The sequence below is a fragment of the Panthera uncia genome (assembly GCF_023721935.1).
Source record: "Panthera uncia isolate 11264 chromosome B3 unlocalized genomic scaffold, Puncia_PCG_1.0 HiC_scaffold_1, whole genome shotgun sequence".
Taxonomy (NCBI): domain Eukaryota; kingdom Metazoa; phylum Chordata; class Mammalia; order Carnivora; family Felidae; genus Panthera; species Panthera uncia.
The window spans coordinates 14,587,073-14,604,460 of NW_026057582.1; the positions used below are offsets into that span (position 1 = coordinate 14,587,073).

Here is a 17,388-nt window from a genome sequence, read left to right on the forward strand (position 1 = left end):
GCCCGAACAGTAACCCTAAAGTAGTGATTTTACTGTTGAAATGTCATTAGTCTTAGTAAGTTAACAGTATAGTTTTTTGTTAGTGGAAATGTTAAAATCCTAGCTGTATGTGTTTCCAGTCAGATTATCAGCATGGAATACAAAGTACTTTTGAGTGTGTTTTAATCCATGGACGGATGAGTGAAATAAGTTACATTATCGAAACAAACATTCAGTGCATTCTTGGGGAGATAGATATCTAGGTTTCATATATAGTTATATATGAACATGATTATCTAGTGTTAATTCATTTGTTGCATATAGTATTTTCTAGATATTTTTCATGTTAATTATAGGTCATATTCACTTACATTTGCCCAACATTCAAGTTCGATGCAGCAGTTGTTGTGGCACCAGTAAAGGCATTTAAAGTAGCTGTTGAGTTTATGGTGAGGTGGAGGGGAAGGTGATCTGTGATACCATTTACTGACATCTGTGTTTCTTGAATAGATCATGTCATGTGATTGTTTTATGGCTTGTCACCATGTCAGTTGGCACAGGCAGCTCTAAATATTAATTTTACAGTGCTGTTTTGAAAATGAATGTTCTTTAAACAAGTAGTGTTTCATTTTTAAAAATTACAGAAAGTCTGGCTGACTCTAATAGTGATGAATCAGATTCAGATCTGTCTGATGTTCCAGAACTGGATTCTGAAATTGAACAAGAGACACAGCTTACCTACCGTCGGCAGGTAATTTTTATTATCATGTGATTTTTTTCTGAAAAACTCTAGTTTCTTTTTTATCTTGCTCCCTGTTGTTTATTGATTTATTGTTATCTTTTGTGGTTTTTAATTTTCCAAGATATGTTTTTCTATTGCAGTTTTTCTCCTTTAAGAGTTAAAGTACACTTGTGTAAAATGTTCTTTTATGATAAGTGCTTGATATATTAAGTATGCCTGTAATTCTGTTTGCCTATAGCTTTTTGTCGCAGTAAAGTTCCATTTATCTTCTTTAAAATATTTTCTTATGAAGCATTAGAATTTTGGGGTGCCTGGGTGGCTCAGTCTGTTAAATGTCCGACTCGATTTCGACTCAGTTCATGATCTCACTGTTTGTGGGATCGAGCTCCTCATTGGACTCTGTGCTGGCAGCACAGAGCCTGCTTGGGATTCTCTGTCTCCCTCTCTTTCTGCTCCTCCCCGACCTGTGTGCTCATGCACATGTGTGCACACACATTCTCTCAAAATAAGTAAACATTAAGAAAAATGAGACATTGTTAAAAAAATAATTTCATCCCAGCTAGTATCATCTTCAATGGGGAAGAACTGAGAGCTTTCCCCCTGAGATCAGGAACATGACAGAGATGTTCACTCTCACCACTGTTGTTCAGTATAGTATTGGAAGTCGTAGCCTCAGCAATCAGACGACAAAACGAAATAAAAGGCATCCAAATTGGCAAAGAAGTCCAAGTTTCACTTTTTGCAGCTGACAATATACACTACATAGAAAGCCCAAAAGACTCCACCAAAAAATAGTGTATAGAAGTTGGTTGCATTTCTATATACCAATAATGAGGCAATAGAGATATCAAGGAAAAGATACCATTTACAATTGCACCAAAACCCATAAAATACCTAGGAATAAACGTAACCAAAGAGGTAAAAAATCTGTACACACTGAAATCTATAGAAAGCTTATGACAGAAATTGAAGAAGACACAAAGAAATGGAAAACATTCCATGCTTATGGATTGGAAGAACAAATGTTGTTAAAATGTCAATACTACCTAAACCAATCTACATATTCAATGCAGTCCCTATCAAAATAGCACCAGCATTCTTTACAGAGCTAGAACAAACAATCCTAAAATTTGTATGGAACCGCAGAAAACCCCAAATAGCCAAAGCAATCTTGAAAAAGAAAACCAAAGCTGGAGCTATCACAATCCTGGACTTTAACCTATATTTCAAAGCTGTAATCATCAAGACAGTATGGTATTATCACAAAAAGAGACAAATAGATAAATGGAATAGAGAACCCAGAAATGGACCCACAAATATATGGCCAAATAATCTTTGTCAAAGTGGGAAAGAATATCCAGTGGAAAAAAGATAGTCTCTTTAACAAATGGTGCTGGGAGAACTGGACAGCAACATGTAGAAGAATGAACCTGGACCTCTTTCTTGCATCATACATGAAAATAAATTGAAAATGTTTGAAAAACCTAAATGTAAGACAGGAAAGACATCAAAATCCTAGAGGAGAAAAAAGGCAGCAACCTCTTTGACCTCAGCCACAGTAACTTCTTACTTGACATGTCTCTGGAGGCAAGGGAAATGAAAGCAAAAATGAACTTTGGGACCTCATCAAGATAAGAAAGCTTCTACACAGTGAAGGAAACAGTCAACAAAGCTGAAAGGCAGGGGCACTTGGATGGCTCAGTCAGGTAAGCATCTGACTTTGGCTCAGGTCATGATCTCATGGTTGGTGGGTTTGAGCCCCATGTCGGGCTCTGTACTGACAGCTTGGAGACTGAGCCTGCTTCAGATTCTGTGTCTCCCTCTCTTTCCGCCCCTCCTTGGCTCACACTCTCTCTCACTCTCTCTCTCAAAAAATAAATAAACATTAAAAAAAAAAAAGCTGAAAGGCAACCAGTGGAATGGGAGAAGATACTTGTAAATGACTTGTTGGATAAAGGGTTAGTATCCAAGTACTTACCAAACTCAGCACCCCCCAAAAAAAACAAATAATCCAGTGAAGAAACAGGCAAAAGACATAAACAGACACTTTTCCAAAGAAGACATCCAAATGGCAAACAGACACATGAAAAAATGCTCAATATTGCTCATCATGTTGAAATACAAATCAAAACCACAAGGAGATACCACCTCACACCAGTCAGAATAGCTAAAATTAACAACTCAGGAAACAGATGTTGGCGAGGATGTGGAGAAAGGGGAACCCTATTGCACTGTTGGCGGGAATGTAAACTGGTGCAGCCACTCTGGAAAACAGTGGGAGGTTCCTCAAATAATTAAAAATAGAACTACCCTACGACCCAGCAATTGCACTACTAGGAATTTATCTAAAGGACATAAAAATGCTGATTCAAAGGAGCACGTACACTCCAATGTTTACAGCAGCACTATCAACAATAGCCAAATTGTGGAAAGAGCCCAAATGTCCATCAACTAATGAATGAATTAAGAATTCAAGAATTATATGCATATATATATGTATATATATATATATACACACACACACACACACACATACATACATACATACATACATACATGCAATGGAATACTACTCAGCAAAGAAAAAGGATGAAATCTTGCCATTTGCAACAACCGGGATGAAACTGGAGGATATTATGCTAAGCGAAATAAGTCAGAGAAAGATATATGATTTCGCTCATGTGGAATTTGAGAAACTTAACAGATGCACGTTGGGGAAGGGAAGGAAAAATAAGATAAAAACAGAGGGAGACAAACCATAAGAGACTCTTAAATACAGAGAACAAACTGAGGATTGATAGGGGGGTTAGTAAGGGGTTGGGTTAAATGAGTGACGGGCATTAAGGAGGGGACTTTTCAGGATGAGCACTGGTGTCATATGTAAGAGATGAAACAATGAGTTCTGCTCCTGAAGCCAAGACTACACTGTATGTTAACTAACTTGAGGATAAAAATAATAATAATAATCTCATGGAACACTAAATATGTATTTGTCAGTGCGATACACAGAAAATGGAAATTTGTTGTTTCCAAGGAAGAAAATTTCATAAAATGCCTTCTTATTTAAGTGTTAAAGCTTTACTAAGCGTTAGTAACAACAATGTCTGAAAGTTACATTAGGAACCTGTGAACACCTTTATTAATTTGTATTCTAAGATTATTTTTACTTCTGTACGTTATTTAAAGGTTTACAAAGAAGATCTACCTCAGCTTAAAGAACAGTACAAGGAGAGACAAAAAGGCAGTACTTCTAAAAGAAGAGAGCGGGCTCCAGGAAATAGCCTCCGACTGCACTTTGTTCATGGGTATGAAACAACTATTATTCATTTGTGTGTTTACATATTGGTTCACATTTAGTAGCTTTGTGACTTTGAGCAAGTCACTCAACCTTTCTGTGCCTTTCCCATCTGTAAAGTGAAGGTAACAGTACCTACTTCATAGGATTCTGATGAGGAGTAAATAAGCCAGTGTTTTTGGTGACTTAGAATATTGTCTGGTGCATGATGAGCACTATATAAGTGCTTAAGTGTTGAAAATAAATTTGTCTTATTAAAGTTTAGTATTACATTTATAGAAATGGAGTTCTTTAAACAAATGAAAATAAGTAAAATGTAAGAGATTATCATTTCTCCTAAATATTTCTGATTTGGAATTATATTGTACCCCCCTTTTTTTTTGGCCTGCATTTGGCCCTTGTATTTTAATTTCAATAAGATAAAGTTTCTGAATTTTCTTAGAACATCTGGCAATACAAGTGTCATATTTCATCCTGAAACAACAGACTCTCCATTCAGTCCTTCCCTTCTCTGCTACCCAGTAATCATTTTCTTACCTGACTGATAATGCTTTCAGGAATTTGAAAAAGGATTCATTTAGTAAGAATATTGTATCTCTGGTGTTAAAATAGGCAGTATTTCTTTGTAGTTATATATTATATATTGAGTTTCTTTGAAGCACAAAAGAAGGGTTGCTATAAATGGAATTATATTGACTATTTAAAAAAGATTCAGCTATTTTTTCTGGATGTGTATAATATTTTAGAATTGTTGTTGGAACATTTTTGGGGTATACTCATGATTCAACAATGTATACAGAAGGGTACATTTTGAAAATCCTTTTCTCAGGGAGCTCCCCTCTACTTGCTAGGTGGGATACTGAGTCATGAATCTTTTAATAAAACCAATTAGATATTCAAAAAAACAAAAACAAAAAAGAAAATCTTCCCGGCTCTGCCCTTCCAGCCATCATTTTTCACCTTCCAAGGGCATTTTCTTCCCTTTCACTCATAAAAAAGTAACAACTTTTGTTTAATGGTACACAAATTTAGTATCATGCAAATAGTAGTATACTATATATACTTTTCTGCACCTTTCCTTTTCATTCAGTATTATATCTTGGATTTAGCTATTTGTAATCAGAACAGTTCATAAACGTTTATGGAATTTGAGATGCTTGTATTTTGTTTTAGTTGTGTAGTATCTTGTAAAACTGGAAATTGACCTAAAAGGTACCTATTTCTCCTCTGTATAGTCCATATTGACCAGATATAAGTCTAATGTTAATTTTATGTGATATGTTTTCTATATTCAGTTACAGAGGTTATGACTGTCGAAGTAACCTTTTTTATACTCAAATTGGTGAGATTGTGTACCATGTCGCAGCAGTGGGTGTCATTTATAATCGGCAACAGAACACACAGCGCTTTTACCTGGGTCATGATGATGATATTCTTTGCCTGGCTCTTCATCCTTTGAAAGACTATGTGGCAACAGGCCAGGTAAGGCCTTTGAAAGACTACATGGCAATAGGCCAGATACGTTAGACCTTTGTTTGGGTTTACAGTTAGGTTAGTCCACTTTTTAAAAAAAATTTCTTTTGTATTCTAGGAAATGAAGAATAAAGAATTCTTTACAAATAAAATTTACCCCCAATTTTTTCCTACTGTTTTCCTTAGATTTTTATTGTTTTGATTTTTTCTTTTTTTATTTGGAACTAAAAGTTTTGGCTTGTCATCCTCCTGTCCGGATATATATTTTTTAATTAGTAGAGTAAACATAGCAACATAAAGACTAGAAATCTGGTTTCTTTAAGTTGAGTTATCTTAAAATAATGAAATTAACAAATGTTCTGTGACAAACAGGATGACTACATTTTTGTTTTACAACCATGATAGTAACCATTCAGGTTTACCAAAGTACAAAGCAGAAATGTTGAAATAGAAGACTGAGAAAAGTTTTGACTGATATTTTTCTATGTGGGTATTCTTAGAGAAGGAGGAAAAGGGTGATGTTTATACATTCTTTCTATATGTAAACACCTTACTAGTTTCTTAGTATATACGGTTGACCCTTGAACAACACTTACGTGTAGATTTTTCACAGTACTATAAACGTGTTTTCCTTATGATTTTCTTAACATTTTTTCTCCAGCTTGCTTTGTCCTAAGAATATAGTACATAACACATGTAACTTATAAAACTACCTGTTAACTGACTGTGTTGTCAATAAGGCTTCTTTCTGGTCAACAGTTAAGTTTTTTGAGAGTCAAAAGTTATACGTGGATTTTGGACTGTGCAGGGATTGACACCTGAACCCCCACGTTGTTCAGAGATCAACCCTATTTCACTCTTGTCACCTGTTTTACAGAGAAACCATTTCCATTTACAAATGAAGAAGTTTAGGTTTGAAGAAATTAAATAATTTTCTGAAAGATCTTAGAGCTAATAAATGGTAAAGCTTAAAGGTCCCTTAGTCTGTCTGGCTTTTTAAACTGTGTGTAAATATACCTTCTAGGATACATTGAGGTGTGGGGGTCAGCAACTTGCATCACTCTGTAGAGCTTTCCTGAAAGCAGAGAACACTCTTCCTTTCTTCTTTCCCCCGTCTTCCTTCCCTTCGTTTGTGCCTCCCTCTTGCTCAGTCTTTCCTTCCTTTTTCCTCCCTCCTTTCTTCCATTTCTTCAAAAACATTCATAGAGCACATGCTGTGTACCAGGAAATGTGCGGTGCTGGGAATATAAGGATAAATAAGGCATGGTCTTGCCGTGGTAAACATTCATATTCTGAGGGGGAAGGCATACATGCAAGAAAAGTCGTGATACAAGGTTATAAAGTGTAAATAAAGCAGGGTTTCTTAACCTTGACACTATTGACATTTTGGGCCAGCTAATTCTTTGTTGTGAGAATAGTTGCATTGTTGCGTACGGTGTAATCCTATGTATTGCAGGATGTTTAGCAGCATCCCTGGCCTCTACTCACTAGATGTCTATTAACACCACCCACCCAATTGTGGTAACCAAAAATGTCTCCACAATGTCAGATGTTTCCTGGGAGGCAAAGATGGACCCCTGCTGAGAACCACTAATGAGGAGATATGCATAAATTCCTTTTGCAGTGTAACAAAGGACTGATTAATTGTGCCTAATAGAATCAGGGAAACCTTCATGGAGATGATGACATTTGCACTGAGCAGTTTACCTGACAGGGGAGGTTGGAGAAAGTATTCCAAGTATGTTATTTGGAAAAGTGGGCCAAAAATCCCACAAAACACAGCTTATTTAAAAAACTGAGTAGCCTGAAGTATTCAAATCTTAGGGGCATGATGAAGAACTAATTAGAAGGATTGGTGAGGTCCTCAGGGGCACTGTTTATCTTTACCTTTAGTTTATGTAAAAGATTCCTCTTAAAGCACAATTATTTACCCATTGCATTTGGCAAGGAGTTTCAGTGTTAAGTTGTTCTGGCAGTACTGTAATGAAAGCTGTATAAAAACTGGTCATTTGCTACCATGATTCTGGGATTGGAGAGAATTCAAGTTAGATTAAATTAAAAGTCATTATGCCCACCGGACATCCCTGGATACCTACTGTAGGGGAGGCACAATTTTAGGTCTAGACGTCCTAGATTTTCAGCTGGGGCTCTTTAACAAAAAAATCAATGTAAAAAAGAAGAACAAAAGTTTATTAACAGGTGTAGTGCATATCACGTTGGAGAAATCTAAACCAAAGTAACTCAGAATGATGGCTTATATTTCCACCTTGTATAGAAAACAGCAGGTTCTTAAAGAAATGACAGGACAAAGGAAAGCAGTTTTAGGCTTCTAAGGGCCACAGGCTGTGGGAAGGTATATCTAGGATGAAACTCCTGGAGTAAGGTTTCTTTGGATTCCTCTTGTGCTGTCTCTGGGCTGAGTCTGTCTCCAGTAAAGGGAGAACTTACATAATCAACCGGTTGTGTAATGTCAAATGTATCTCAATATAGTTGAAAAAATTGTGTGTGTATATATATATATATATATATATATACACATACACATATACACACACACACACATACACGCACACACACACATATATATATATACACACACATATATGTATAATTATTATAGGTATACAAATATGTGTATATATATATATCGCATTTATGCAGAAAAGGAGGTGGAGTTTGGGGAGGCTCTTCCTTTATTGCCCTCAGCTGAAAATAACTTCTGTGTCAAAGAGGCATATTTTGGGGTGATATATTCTGGTTTCCTTCACCATCAAGCCATAGGTCTTTTGCTTCTGGCTTCACTTGAACAACAGTACTCTGCTTTAGGCATTGCAGAGTCCAATCCTTTCTCCCAAGGCACAGGCTTACACTGCCTTCCCTATTTCTCCCAGTGCTTTCCGCTTCTTTCCTGTATTACGTTTCAACCAGCCAGTCTCATTTCTATAATTACAGACTTTTAAAATAAATTAAATGTTTCTTAAAATTGTTAAAAATGAAAAAAAATATCAAAAGTAAAAGTATTTCTGAAGTGTTTTATCTGAGGGCTTTGAAATTTAGATGACAAATCTAAATGGTGTTTTGTTTTGTTGGAGTAGAGTACAAATAATGCTCCTTTGTCATGAACTGTGATTGTAATTGGAGGTGAAAGAAACTGAAAGAACATTACCTGACAACGTGAATATGTTGACTATACCCTAATTTGAAAATTTTAATTCAAATCTGTTGAGTGCTTCTTATTTGAAAGCATTAAATGTCTTGGGGAAACATGAAGATAATTCAGCGGCTGCCACTGTCAAGAGCTCACAATCTAATATGAGTTGGATGAATATACAATTCACTAAAAATTTACCTAAAACACACTCATTTAGATATCTTGTGGGTACCTCAGATTCAGCGTGTCCAAAATGGAGATAAATGAGATTCAGCTTTCCTTTCAAACCTGCTTATCCTGGTATTTCCTACTTAGAACATGACGTTAAATTAGCCTGGTTGCCTAAGCCCGAGAATCTGACTTGTTCTCTTCACCCAACAGAGCCAGTCAGTCCCAGAGCTGCATCCAAGATTTACCCTGAATATAGCTTAGTTCTCTACCATGACTACATCTGTGCCTTGTTGTTTTGTTTTTGTATTTTACCTTATCTCTGCTGGCCATTCTTTGCTAATCTGTTGTTATAACCAACCAACTAGTTTTACATCTTCAGATTTTTCCCCCTAACCATTTTCTCAATCCACTAATAATCTTTCTTTTCTTCTGTGTTTATCAGTAGCTTTTAAGCTAATGTGTAAGTTCATTAGCATGCAGCTCAAGATATTTAACCTAGGCCAACTCCAGACTCCTCTTTTTTTTTTTTTTCTTTAATGTTTATTTTTGAGAAAGAGAGAATGAGAGAGAGGCAGGGGGAGGCAGTGCAGAGAGAGGGGGAGTCACAGAATCCGAAGCAGGATCCAGGCTCTGAGCTGTCAGTACAGAGCCAGATGTAGGGCTCAAACTCATGAACCGTGAAATCATGACCTGAGCTGAAGTCAGATGCTTAACCAACTGAGCCACCCAGGCGCCCCCAGACTCCTCTTTTTATCTCTTACCAATTATTTCCTGGTAAACTACGCTCCTGTCTTTTGAGCTATTTAGAATTTGTCTATGTATAATACTGCTTCACATCTTTTACTTAGTTGCCTCCTCTGGAAAATTCTTACCCTCCATTTCTGTTCAGTCCTCCAACTTCATCTAATTCTTATTCCTTTTAAAACTTAGGTAACATCTGAAACCTTGCCTAACCTCTCCTCTCATCCCTGACTGCCATGCCCCACACGTTCCCTAATAGCACTCACTCTTTTATCTTCGCTAGCACTGAACATGGTGTTGTTCAAGCTTCTCCACCTATTAGCTGTGGGAAAATAACCTAGCTTCTCTGTGCCTTAGTCTCTATATGTTTTAAAATAAGGATATTGTCATTGCCTATCTCTTAGAATTGCTGATTGTTACATGAGTCCATCCTTGTAAAGCGTTTAGAACAGTTTCTAGGACATAAGTCAGTTCTCAGTAAATGTTAGCCTTTGCCATCATCATCATCATCATTTCCATGTGAGATGTCCAATAGGCAATTGGAAATGTAAGTCTTAAATTCAGAAGAAGAGTTTAATATTAGAAAGTAGAATTCGGGAGTCATTTGTTGATTTAACCATTGAAACTGAAAGTGAGATACCCCAAGGCAAAAATGTAGAATGAAAAGACTGGAATATTAAAGACAGAATTTTGGGGGAGTTTATATTTAAGGGACAGGTAATGAAATTGTGAAGGAAACTCATTAGTAAGAGTCCAGGAGATCAAAGAACCAGGAGACAGTGCTACTGTGAAATTATCAAAAGTGTCAAACTCTATGGAAGTTAAACAGAAGACTTAATGGTCCGTGGGAATGTTTGGCTGAAAAACTTCAGTGAAATATTGGCTGATGGCAGTCTTGTTATTTGTTATGTCTTTATATAAAATCAGTCTCAAAATTAATAATAATTGGCAGCTATATCCTTTATTTCAGGAGTTGCCTTTACAGGCAAAGCTATTCTAGCTCTTTATCCTTGTAGTTAAAAGTGATCACTTGAGTCTAAGAGAATAATTACAAATTGATAGTTTACCTGTGCATCAGTGAACATCTAAACCAAGTAAAAACCTAAGTGATAGCATCTATTCAGAGTCTTAACTGCTTAGTACTTTGTTTAAGTACTTTGTTTTAAGTACTTGTTTAAGTACCTCTGTATCTTTGTTTATAGCATTATCCTAGCCTAGAATGTACTTGCTTTCTTCTCTTTTTATCTGAGAGTGCACTTTCTGAAGGCCAGGTCACGTATCCTCCCTTCCATTTCTTTACAGCCTTTCCTCTTCATTAAGCATCTGTTACCAGATATTCTGATTTAACTGAAAATGTCTTGTTTTCCTATTGAGTTTGCAAAATTTACCTGAATGTCTTAGTGCTCGTTGTTCTAGCATGGCAATACAGCTAACTATAGGTGCTCAGTGAGAATTATCTTTATTGATGAAGTATAGGATAAGATTTGTGAGTCACACAGAACAGTCCTAGAAACACTGAGCTTAGCCTCATTAGCATTTTAACAAATGTAAGAAAGAAATGTCAGTCACATATACAATCTGCTTTATATTTTTTATTTGATAAATGCCCATAACAAATAAGACTGTAAAATCCCATTTTATTTCCTTTTAATACATATGAAAATAAAAAATTTAATTGTATGACTTTTATAATTCTTTCTATTGTAGGTAGGTAGGGATCCCTCAATTCACATATGGGATACAGAGACCATTAAACCATTGTCAGTATTAAAGGGCTGCCACCAATATGGTGTCTGTGCTGTTGATTTCTCAGGTAAGGCTGTTTTCTCTCTCAGTAAGAATGGTTAAAATGCAGAGGTGATATATAGCATTATAGTTGAAATCAGTGTTGCTTAAACCTGTCATATAGCTATGACCTACACAGTTGTTTTAACATTTATTTATTTTTGAGAGACAGCACAAGCAGGGATGGGCAGAGAGAGAGAGGGAGAGACAGAATCCGAAGCAGGCTCCAGGATCCGAGCTGTCAGCAGGGCTCGAACCCATGAACCGCGAGATCATGACCTGAGCCAAAGTCGGACGCTTAACCAACTGAACCACCCAGACGCCCCTACACAGTTGTTTTCAAATGTACATACTATTGTCCTAACCAGTCAGGGCAGAGAGTGTGGGTTTGCGGGCTAGCTTATAATTTAACGCGTGTTATTTTTAATACCCATTAATATAAATATGTTTCTGTTAAAACAGAAAATGTTTGTATAACATCTAAAACCATCTGAATTACTGCTCATTCTATGTACCTCTTGCTTTGGGAAAACCCCAGTCTCACTTAATATTTTTTAGTCACAGAGTAAACTGAAAATGTTTAGGGTGAAAGCTAAGAAAGAAAGAGGTGAATACTGAGATACTTGTTTTCTAGCATTTCTACAAAGTGATAATTCCAGGCTATCTTATAAGAATAATTTGAGACCATTTTAGCTCTTTGCTTTATATTTTACACTTTAACAACTGCATGTAGATCTATAATGAAAGCTAGGATGTGGATTGGGGAGAGTGGAGAAATACCATTAATAGAGGATTTTATTTCAAGAAACGGCAAATTTGTGCCTTCTGCTGCTCCAACTGAAATGAGAGTGAATTATTGGGGGGAAGTGTAAATATGCCTTTAGGGACATGCTGAATGTCAAGAAACAAGAAGATTAATGGCAAACAAGGGAGTCAACAAGAGAAATTTCACAGGTAGTGATAACAAACTAATTGAGGTTTGCAAAAAGTGGCAGGGTGGTAAATGTTTAATTGTAGTTTGGGCCTTTGCAGCCTATAAACATGTGCACACCTGTCAGCACGACTGACTTAGTTCAGTCATTTGTGTAATACATTCATTACTTGTTTGATAATAGTAACAACTAATATAATTGACCTTCACTACAAACAGTCATATTAATGACAGTACGAGGTTGTAACCTACATCTTTTTCATTCAGTTAATTTTCATAATCCCTAGGAGTTGTTATATCACAATAGAGTTCTTACAGTAAATTTAATTGAAGTAAATCTTTCCTTCTTTCTTAATTTTTTCTTTTCACTTAAAATCTCTTTTTTCCACTTATCTACCTCCTCCCCATCCTAACCTGGAAATGAGGCCAGAGAAAAATAACAATGTTTAAATGCATTGAGAAATTACTCTTTCCTTGCTTACAAATTCTGGTTATTTTATAGCTATATATATGCATGCCTAACATTTAACATCATTTTATAAAATTTTAAATATAGTACTGTGGTTTCAGAACATGTACTGAATGTTTTTTATCTTCTGAATGTTAATGGCCAGTGTCTCTCTGATTCATTTTTATAGCGGATGGGAAACGTTTGGCTTCAGTTGGAATAGATGATAGCCACACTATTGTGCTGTGGGACTGGAAGAAAGGAGAGAAACTTTCAGTAGCAAGGTGGGGGAAAAACTTGATATCACATTGGCAAAGTACTGAAATCACTTAAAAATTTTTTTAATTAAAACAGTTTTGAAATCAAACATGTAACCTTTTTTTAATTGCTACCATCTTTCTTACCATTGAATAAATAGTATAATCATGGTAAAAAGGCAAATTAAGGATTCATTTGTAGGTTTATCCCTTGTGTACCTACTTTTACTGTAACTGTAGTAAGACATTGGAAGTAGCTATTATCTAAAACTCTGCATTTATAGGTAGAGTGAATTCTGTTGTATGATAAACTATTATATAGCCATTGGAAATGCTCATAGCATATATTTGAAGGATGAAACATACACATCTGTATCATAAAGAAGCTAGAGATTATTTTTATTTTCTGTTACATTTTCCATTTTCTAAATTTTCTACTATGAGTGTGTATTTTATAATAAAAAATATTAACAATTGCTTTAAAGGAGGAAATAGTCAACAGTGTCAGAGATTATTTTTTTAATGTCTTACTCCTTAAAATGAGACATTAAAGCACTTTAAAAATACAGTTAAATGCTTCTTTCAGCACATAGATAATGGCCAAATAAAAAATAGTTTAAGAGGAACTTTGTGTTTGGAATGGCTATGTTAAACTATAACAAAGTATTATAAAAGTTTTTTCTTTAACTGATTCATGCCACAGTTCCCTATGCACAGTACTATAGTAAGTGCTATTCAAAAGTTCTCTTCACACTGCTCCTATCTCTTAAAATTCCATTGAGAAGAGTTAAGAAATTAAAATTATGACAGAATAGCAAATGTGCAAATTCATGATTATATAGCCCAAACCTGAGAGATAAGTGGGTCAAAGGTTCAGTAATGGAGTAATCAAGGTAGGGTATGGATTAGGCAAAAGATTATTATAGGAAAGATTTATCTTCAGAGTTAAAACATTGTTTTGTTTTTTTCAGAGGAAGTAAAGATAAGATTTTTGTTGTAAAGATGAACCCCTACGTGCCTGATAAGTTAATTACAGCTGGAATTAAACACGTGAAGTTTTGGCGTAGAGCAGGTAAGGAAGTTCTTCTTTTTACTCCTTTGAAACAAGAAATTATTACTTTTAAAAGTGATTTAGCTAAGTACAATGCAGTATCTGAGATTGGACCCTGGAACAGAAAGGAGATATTAATGGATAAACAGGTGAAATCTGAATGAGGTCTGGAGTTCAGTTAATAGAAATGCATTAAACATGTTGGTTTCTTAGTTTTGACAGACAGTCTATAGTATGTAAGATGTTAAACTCAAGAATTCTGTTACCCTTGAATCTTTTATGAAAATCTAAAATTATCCAAAATGTTTTTTTAAGTGATTCACAATTGTCTTGATATATTATAAACAAATAGAAGATTGTTTTTATTGTATTTATTGACTACATTGATGTAGTATTCATATTTTCAAAAGGGTTTAACTTATGAGATGAATCAAGTGATGTCCAAACTCCTTTCTTCTGCTAAACACATATTTTTTAGTATAAACTGAAAATGAAAAATTTTGTAAAAATTCTTTATATGCTATAAAATGATACAGAAGCGGAAAATCGTATTGCTTGAGTCATTTGTAACTGTAGATTAGCAGCTGTGAAATAAGTTTGCATTTTAAAATAAAAAATGTCTCCTTTCTAAATAAACTAGTAGTATAAGTAGTATACTTATAAATTCCACCAGTTTGATATCTAAGTCTCAGCCCACTTAAACCTTACAGATAAAATACGTGAATAATAGAAATAAAACCTATCTAAGAAAAGAACAGTCTTAGTGAAGACATTTCCCAAGTTCAGGTTACTTTCAAATTGTAAACTACATAGAACGTGAATTAGTTTTTAGACTTGGATTTTCTACTTTATCACAAACTCATCAGATCATGGTGTATATACATTTACATAGTAAAAAGAAGTATTTTCACATTTTCATTCCTATATATTTAAACAAAATTTTAGAGTATCTTATTTACTTGGAATTGCAAATACCAAACAAGTAGTACTTATTATTTCTGTCTTGGAAAAAACCAAAAACCTTTGTAAATTTCTTTGAAATAAGAGACTTAAAGGGGCACCTGGGTGGCTCAGTCGGTTGAGCATCCGGCTTCGGCTCAGGTCATGATCTCGCAGTCTGTGAGTTCGAGCCCCGTGTCGGGCTCTGTGCTGATAGCTCAGAGCCTGGAGCCTGCTTCAGATTCTGTGTCCCCCTCTCTCTGCCCCTTCCCCACTCATGCTCTGTCTCTCTCTGTCTCAGAAATAAATAAACATTAAAAAAAAAAAATTAAAAAAAAAAGAGACTTAAAGTAAATAGTTTTGGAATGAAGAGATTTACAATTGAATAACTTTTTCCTTAAGTTTCATTAGTCATATAGTAGACCTGAAACTGAACCATATGGGTAAATGTTAAAACTTTGATGTGCCTTCCAGCTTTCCTCACTTTTGGGGTTCTGATCCATGGAGTTCACTAGCCAAGTGAGAAATAAGTAACCACTTTATTCATTGGAGTAAGTGCTAATCCTCTAAATGCATAGCTTTATGTAAATTAAGTGGTCATGGCATGGCGTAGGCCTGAGTCTAAAAGGGAGCTCTGACCTCCTGTCTCAGATCTAGGCTTTGAGAATTTCAACTTATGAATTATTAATCTGTCCTCGAAGGAATTTGAGCTCTGTTTCATGGTTGGTAGGGGCAGGGAGCCACCAAGAGTTTTTTGAGTGCAATGATGACCTGGTACAATAGGAATATGTTATGCTGTGCCTGTCAGAAAACCCAGTTGATTATTATCTAAACCAGGAGTGGCAGACTATTTCTGTAAATGGAGAAATAGCAAATATTTTAGACTTTCTAGGCCCAGGGACAAAATCAAGAATATTATATAAGTACTTACAGAACAAGAGTGAAAACTCCTACCCTATTTTATACCCGGTTGCCATTAACTGGAGTTATTCTCTCCAAGATCAACTTGCTGTAGTGAAAGGGCCTGGCAGTTTGGGCTGGGGGAACCATGGTCAGTCTTATTCCTCCCCAGTGACACATAGGTCCTAGTGTGTTCTCCTTCTGGAAAGCCCTACCTTCTCACCTTGAGGAGCTAGCTAGAGTTGAGGCAGCTCCTAGACGGAATTCCACTGCTAGGTGCCATTAGCCAGTTGCCATTAGCAAAGTCCTCAACTTGTCAATGGTAACAAGCTTAGACCTTGGGAAACTACTAGCTGGCAGCCAAAAGTTGGGGAGGCAGTTTCTGGGAGCAGAGAAGGAAATAAGCATGGCCTGTGTAGCTCCCAGTGCTAACCTGTTCCAGTGGGCCCCGTACAAAAACAGGTGGTGCCAGGGTTTCGCCCACAGCCTGTAGTTTGCCTCTCCTGCTCCAGATGACAGTCTGTGCTCTCCTGAAAGCCAGTCCCTTCCCTTGTATACTAGATCCTTTCTCTTCTCGCCCACTCAAGGACATCACTGCAGCCCTTCTTCCCTTTCTCTCCCCCATCCTCACTTTTCCCTCTTACTCTTTCTCTTTGGCATACAAATGTGGGGTTATTTTTCTATCTTAAATAAAACCAAACAAAAACCTTCCTTCAACTCGACCCTTGAGTTGCTAATCAATTTCTCTTCTTATCTATGTACTTTAACACCTTTAGACCCTTGTTTAAATGTTTACTTTGCAATTTATCTTCTTCTTTCCCTTGAGGGAATTCTGACCTATTTTTCCCCCTCATGAGTCCACTTAATTATTCTTACAAGTTCACTAACAACTCTGACTGCTGTGTTAAGAAAAGTCAGTCTTCTGAATACATTTGGAATATGCCCACTTTTTAAAAAATTATTTTTTATTATCTTTAAAAATTGTTTTTAATGTTTATTTTTGAGAGAGAGAGAGAGAGAGAGAGAGAGCGAGCATGGGCCAGGGAGAAGGGCAGAGAGAGAGAGAGGGAGACACAGAATCTGAAACAGGCTCCAGGATCCTAGCTGTCAGCACAGAGCCGGATGAGGGGCTCAAGCTCTTGAATCGTGAGATGGTGACCTGAGTCGAGGTCGGACACGTAACTGACTGAGCCACCCAGGCACCCCATATGGAGTATGACCACTTTTCATCATCTTCCATCCAACCGCCCTGGTCCATGCCACCTTTATCATTTGCCCAGATGATTGAAATAGACATCTAACTCCTTTCTTCCTTGCTGTTCTCTGATTTACTCTCAACCCAGAAATCAGAATGAACCTATTAATACATGATATGCCAGATTTCATTCCACTAACCATTTTCCATCTCATGTAGAGTAAAATTTAAATCCTTACAATGGCCTGTAATGCTGCCTTTGACCTCTATGACCCCATCTCCCATTACTTCCTCCCTTATTTTCTTTGCGACACCATACTGACCTCTATA

The 17,388-nt window shown here is 36.2% G+C and overlaps 1 protein-coding gene across 3 annotated transcripts in view; it reads left to right on the forward strand.

Annotated features, from left to right (window-relative positions):
- EML5 (EMAP like 5) overlaps window positions 1–17,388 on the forward strand; it is a 181,368-nt gene that overhangs the window by 76,083 nt on the left and 87,897 nt on the right. For all 3 annotated transcript variants that reach the window (XM_049612358.1, XM_049612360.1, XM_049612359.1), the window contains 6 exons: window positions 624–730; window positions 3,908–4,026; window positions 5,312–5,498; window positions 11,260–11,365; window positions 12,907–13,000; window positions 13,945–14,045. In XM_049612358.1, coding sequence (XP_049468315.1) covers window positions 624–730; window positions 3,908–4,026; window positions 5,312–5,498; window positions 11,260–11,365; window positions 12,907–13,000; window positions 13,945–14,045 — 714 coding nt within the window. The remainder of the gene's footprint in view (window positions 1–623; window positions 731–3,907; window positions 4,027–5,311; window positions 5,499–11,259; window positions 11,366–12,906; window positions 13,001–13,944; window positions 14,046–17,388) is intronic.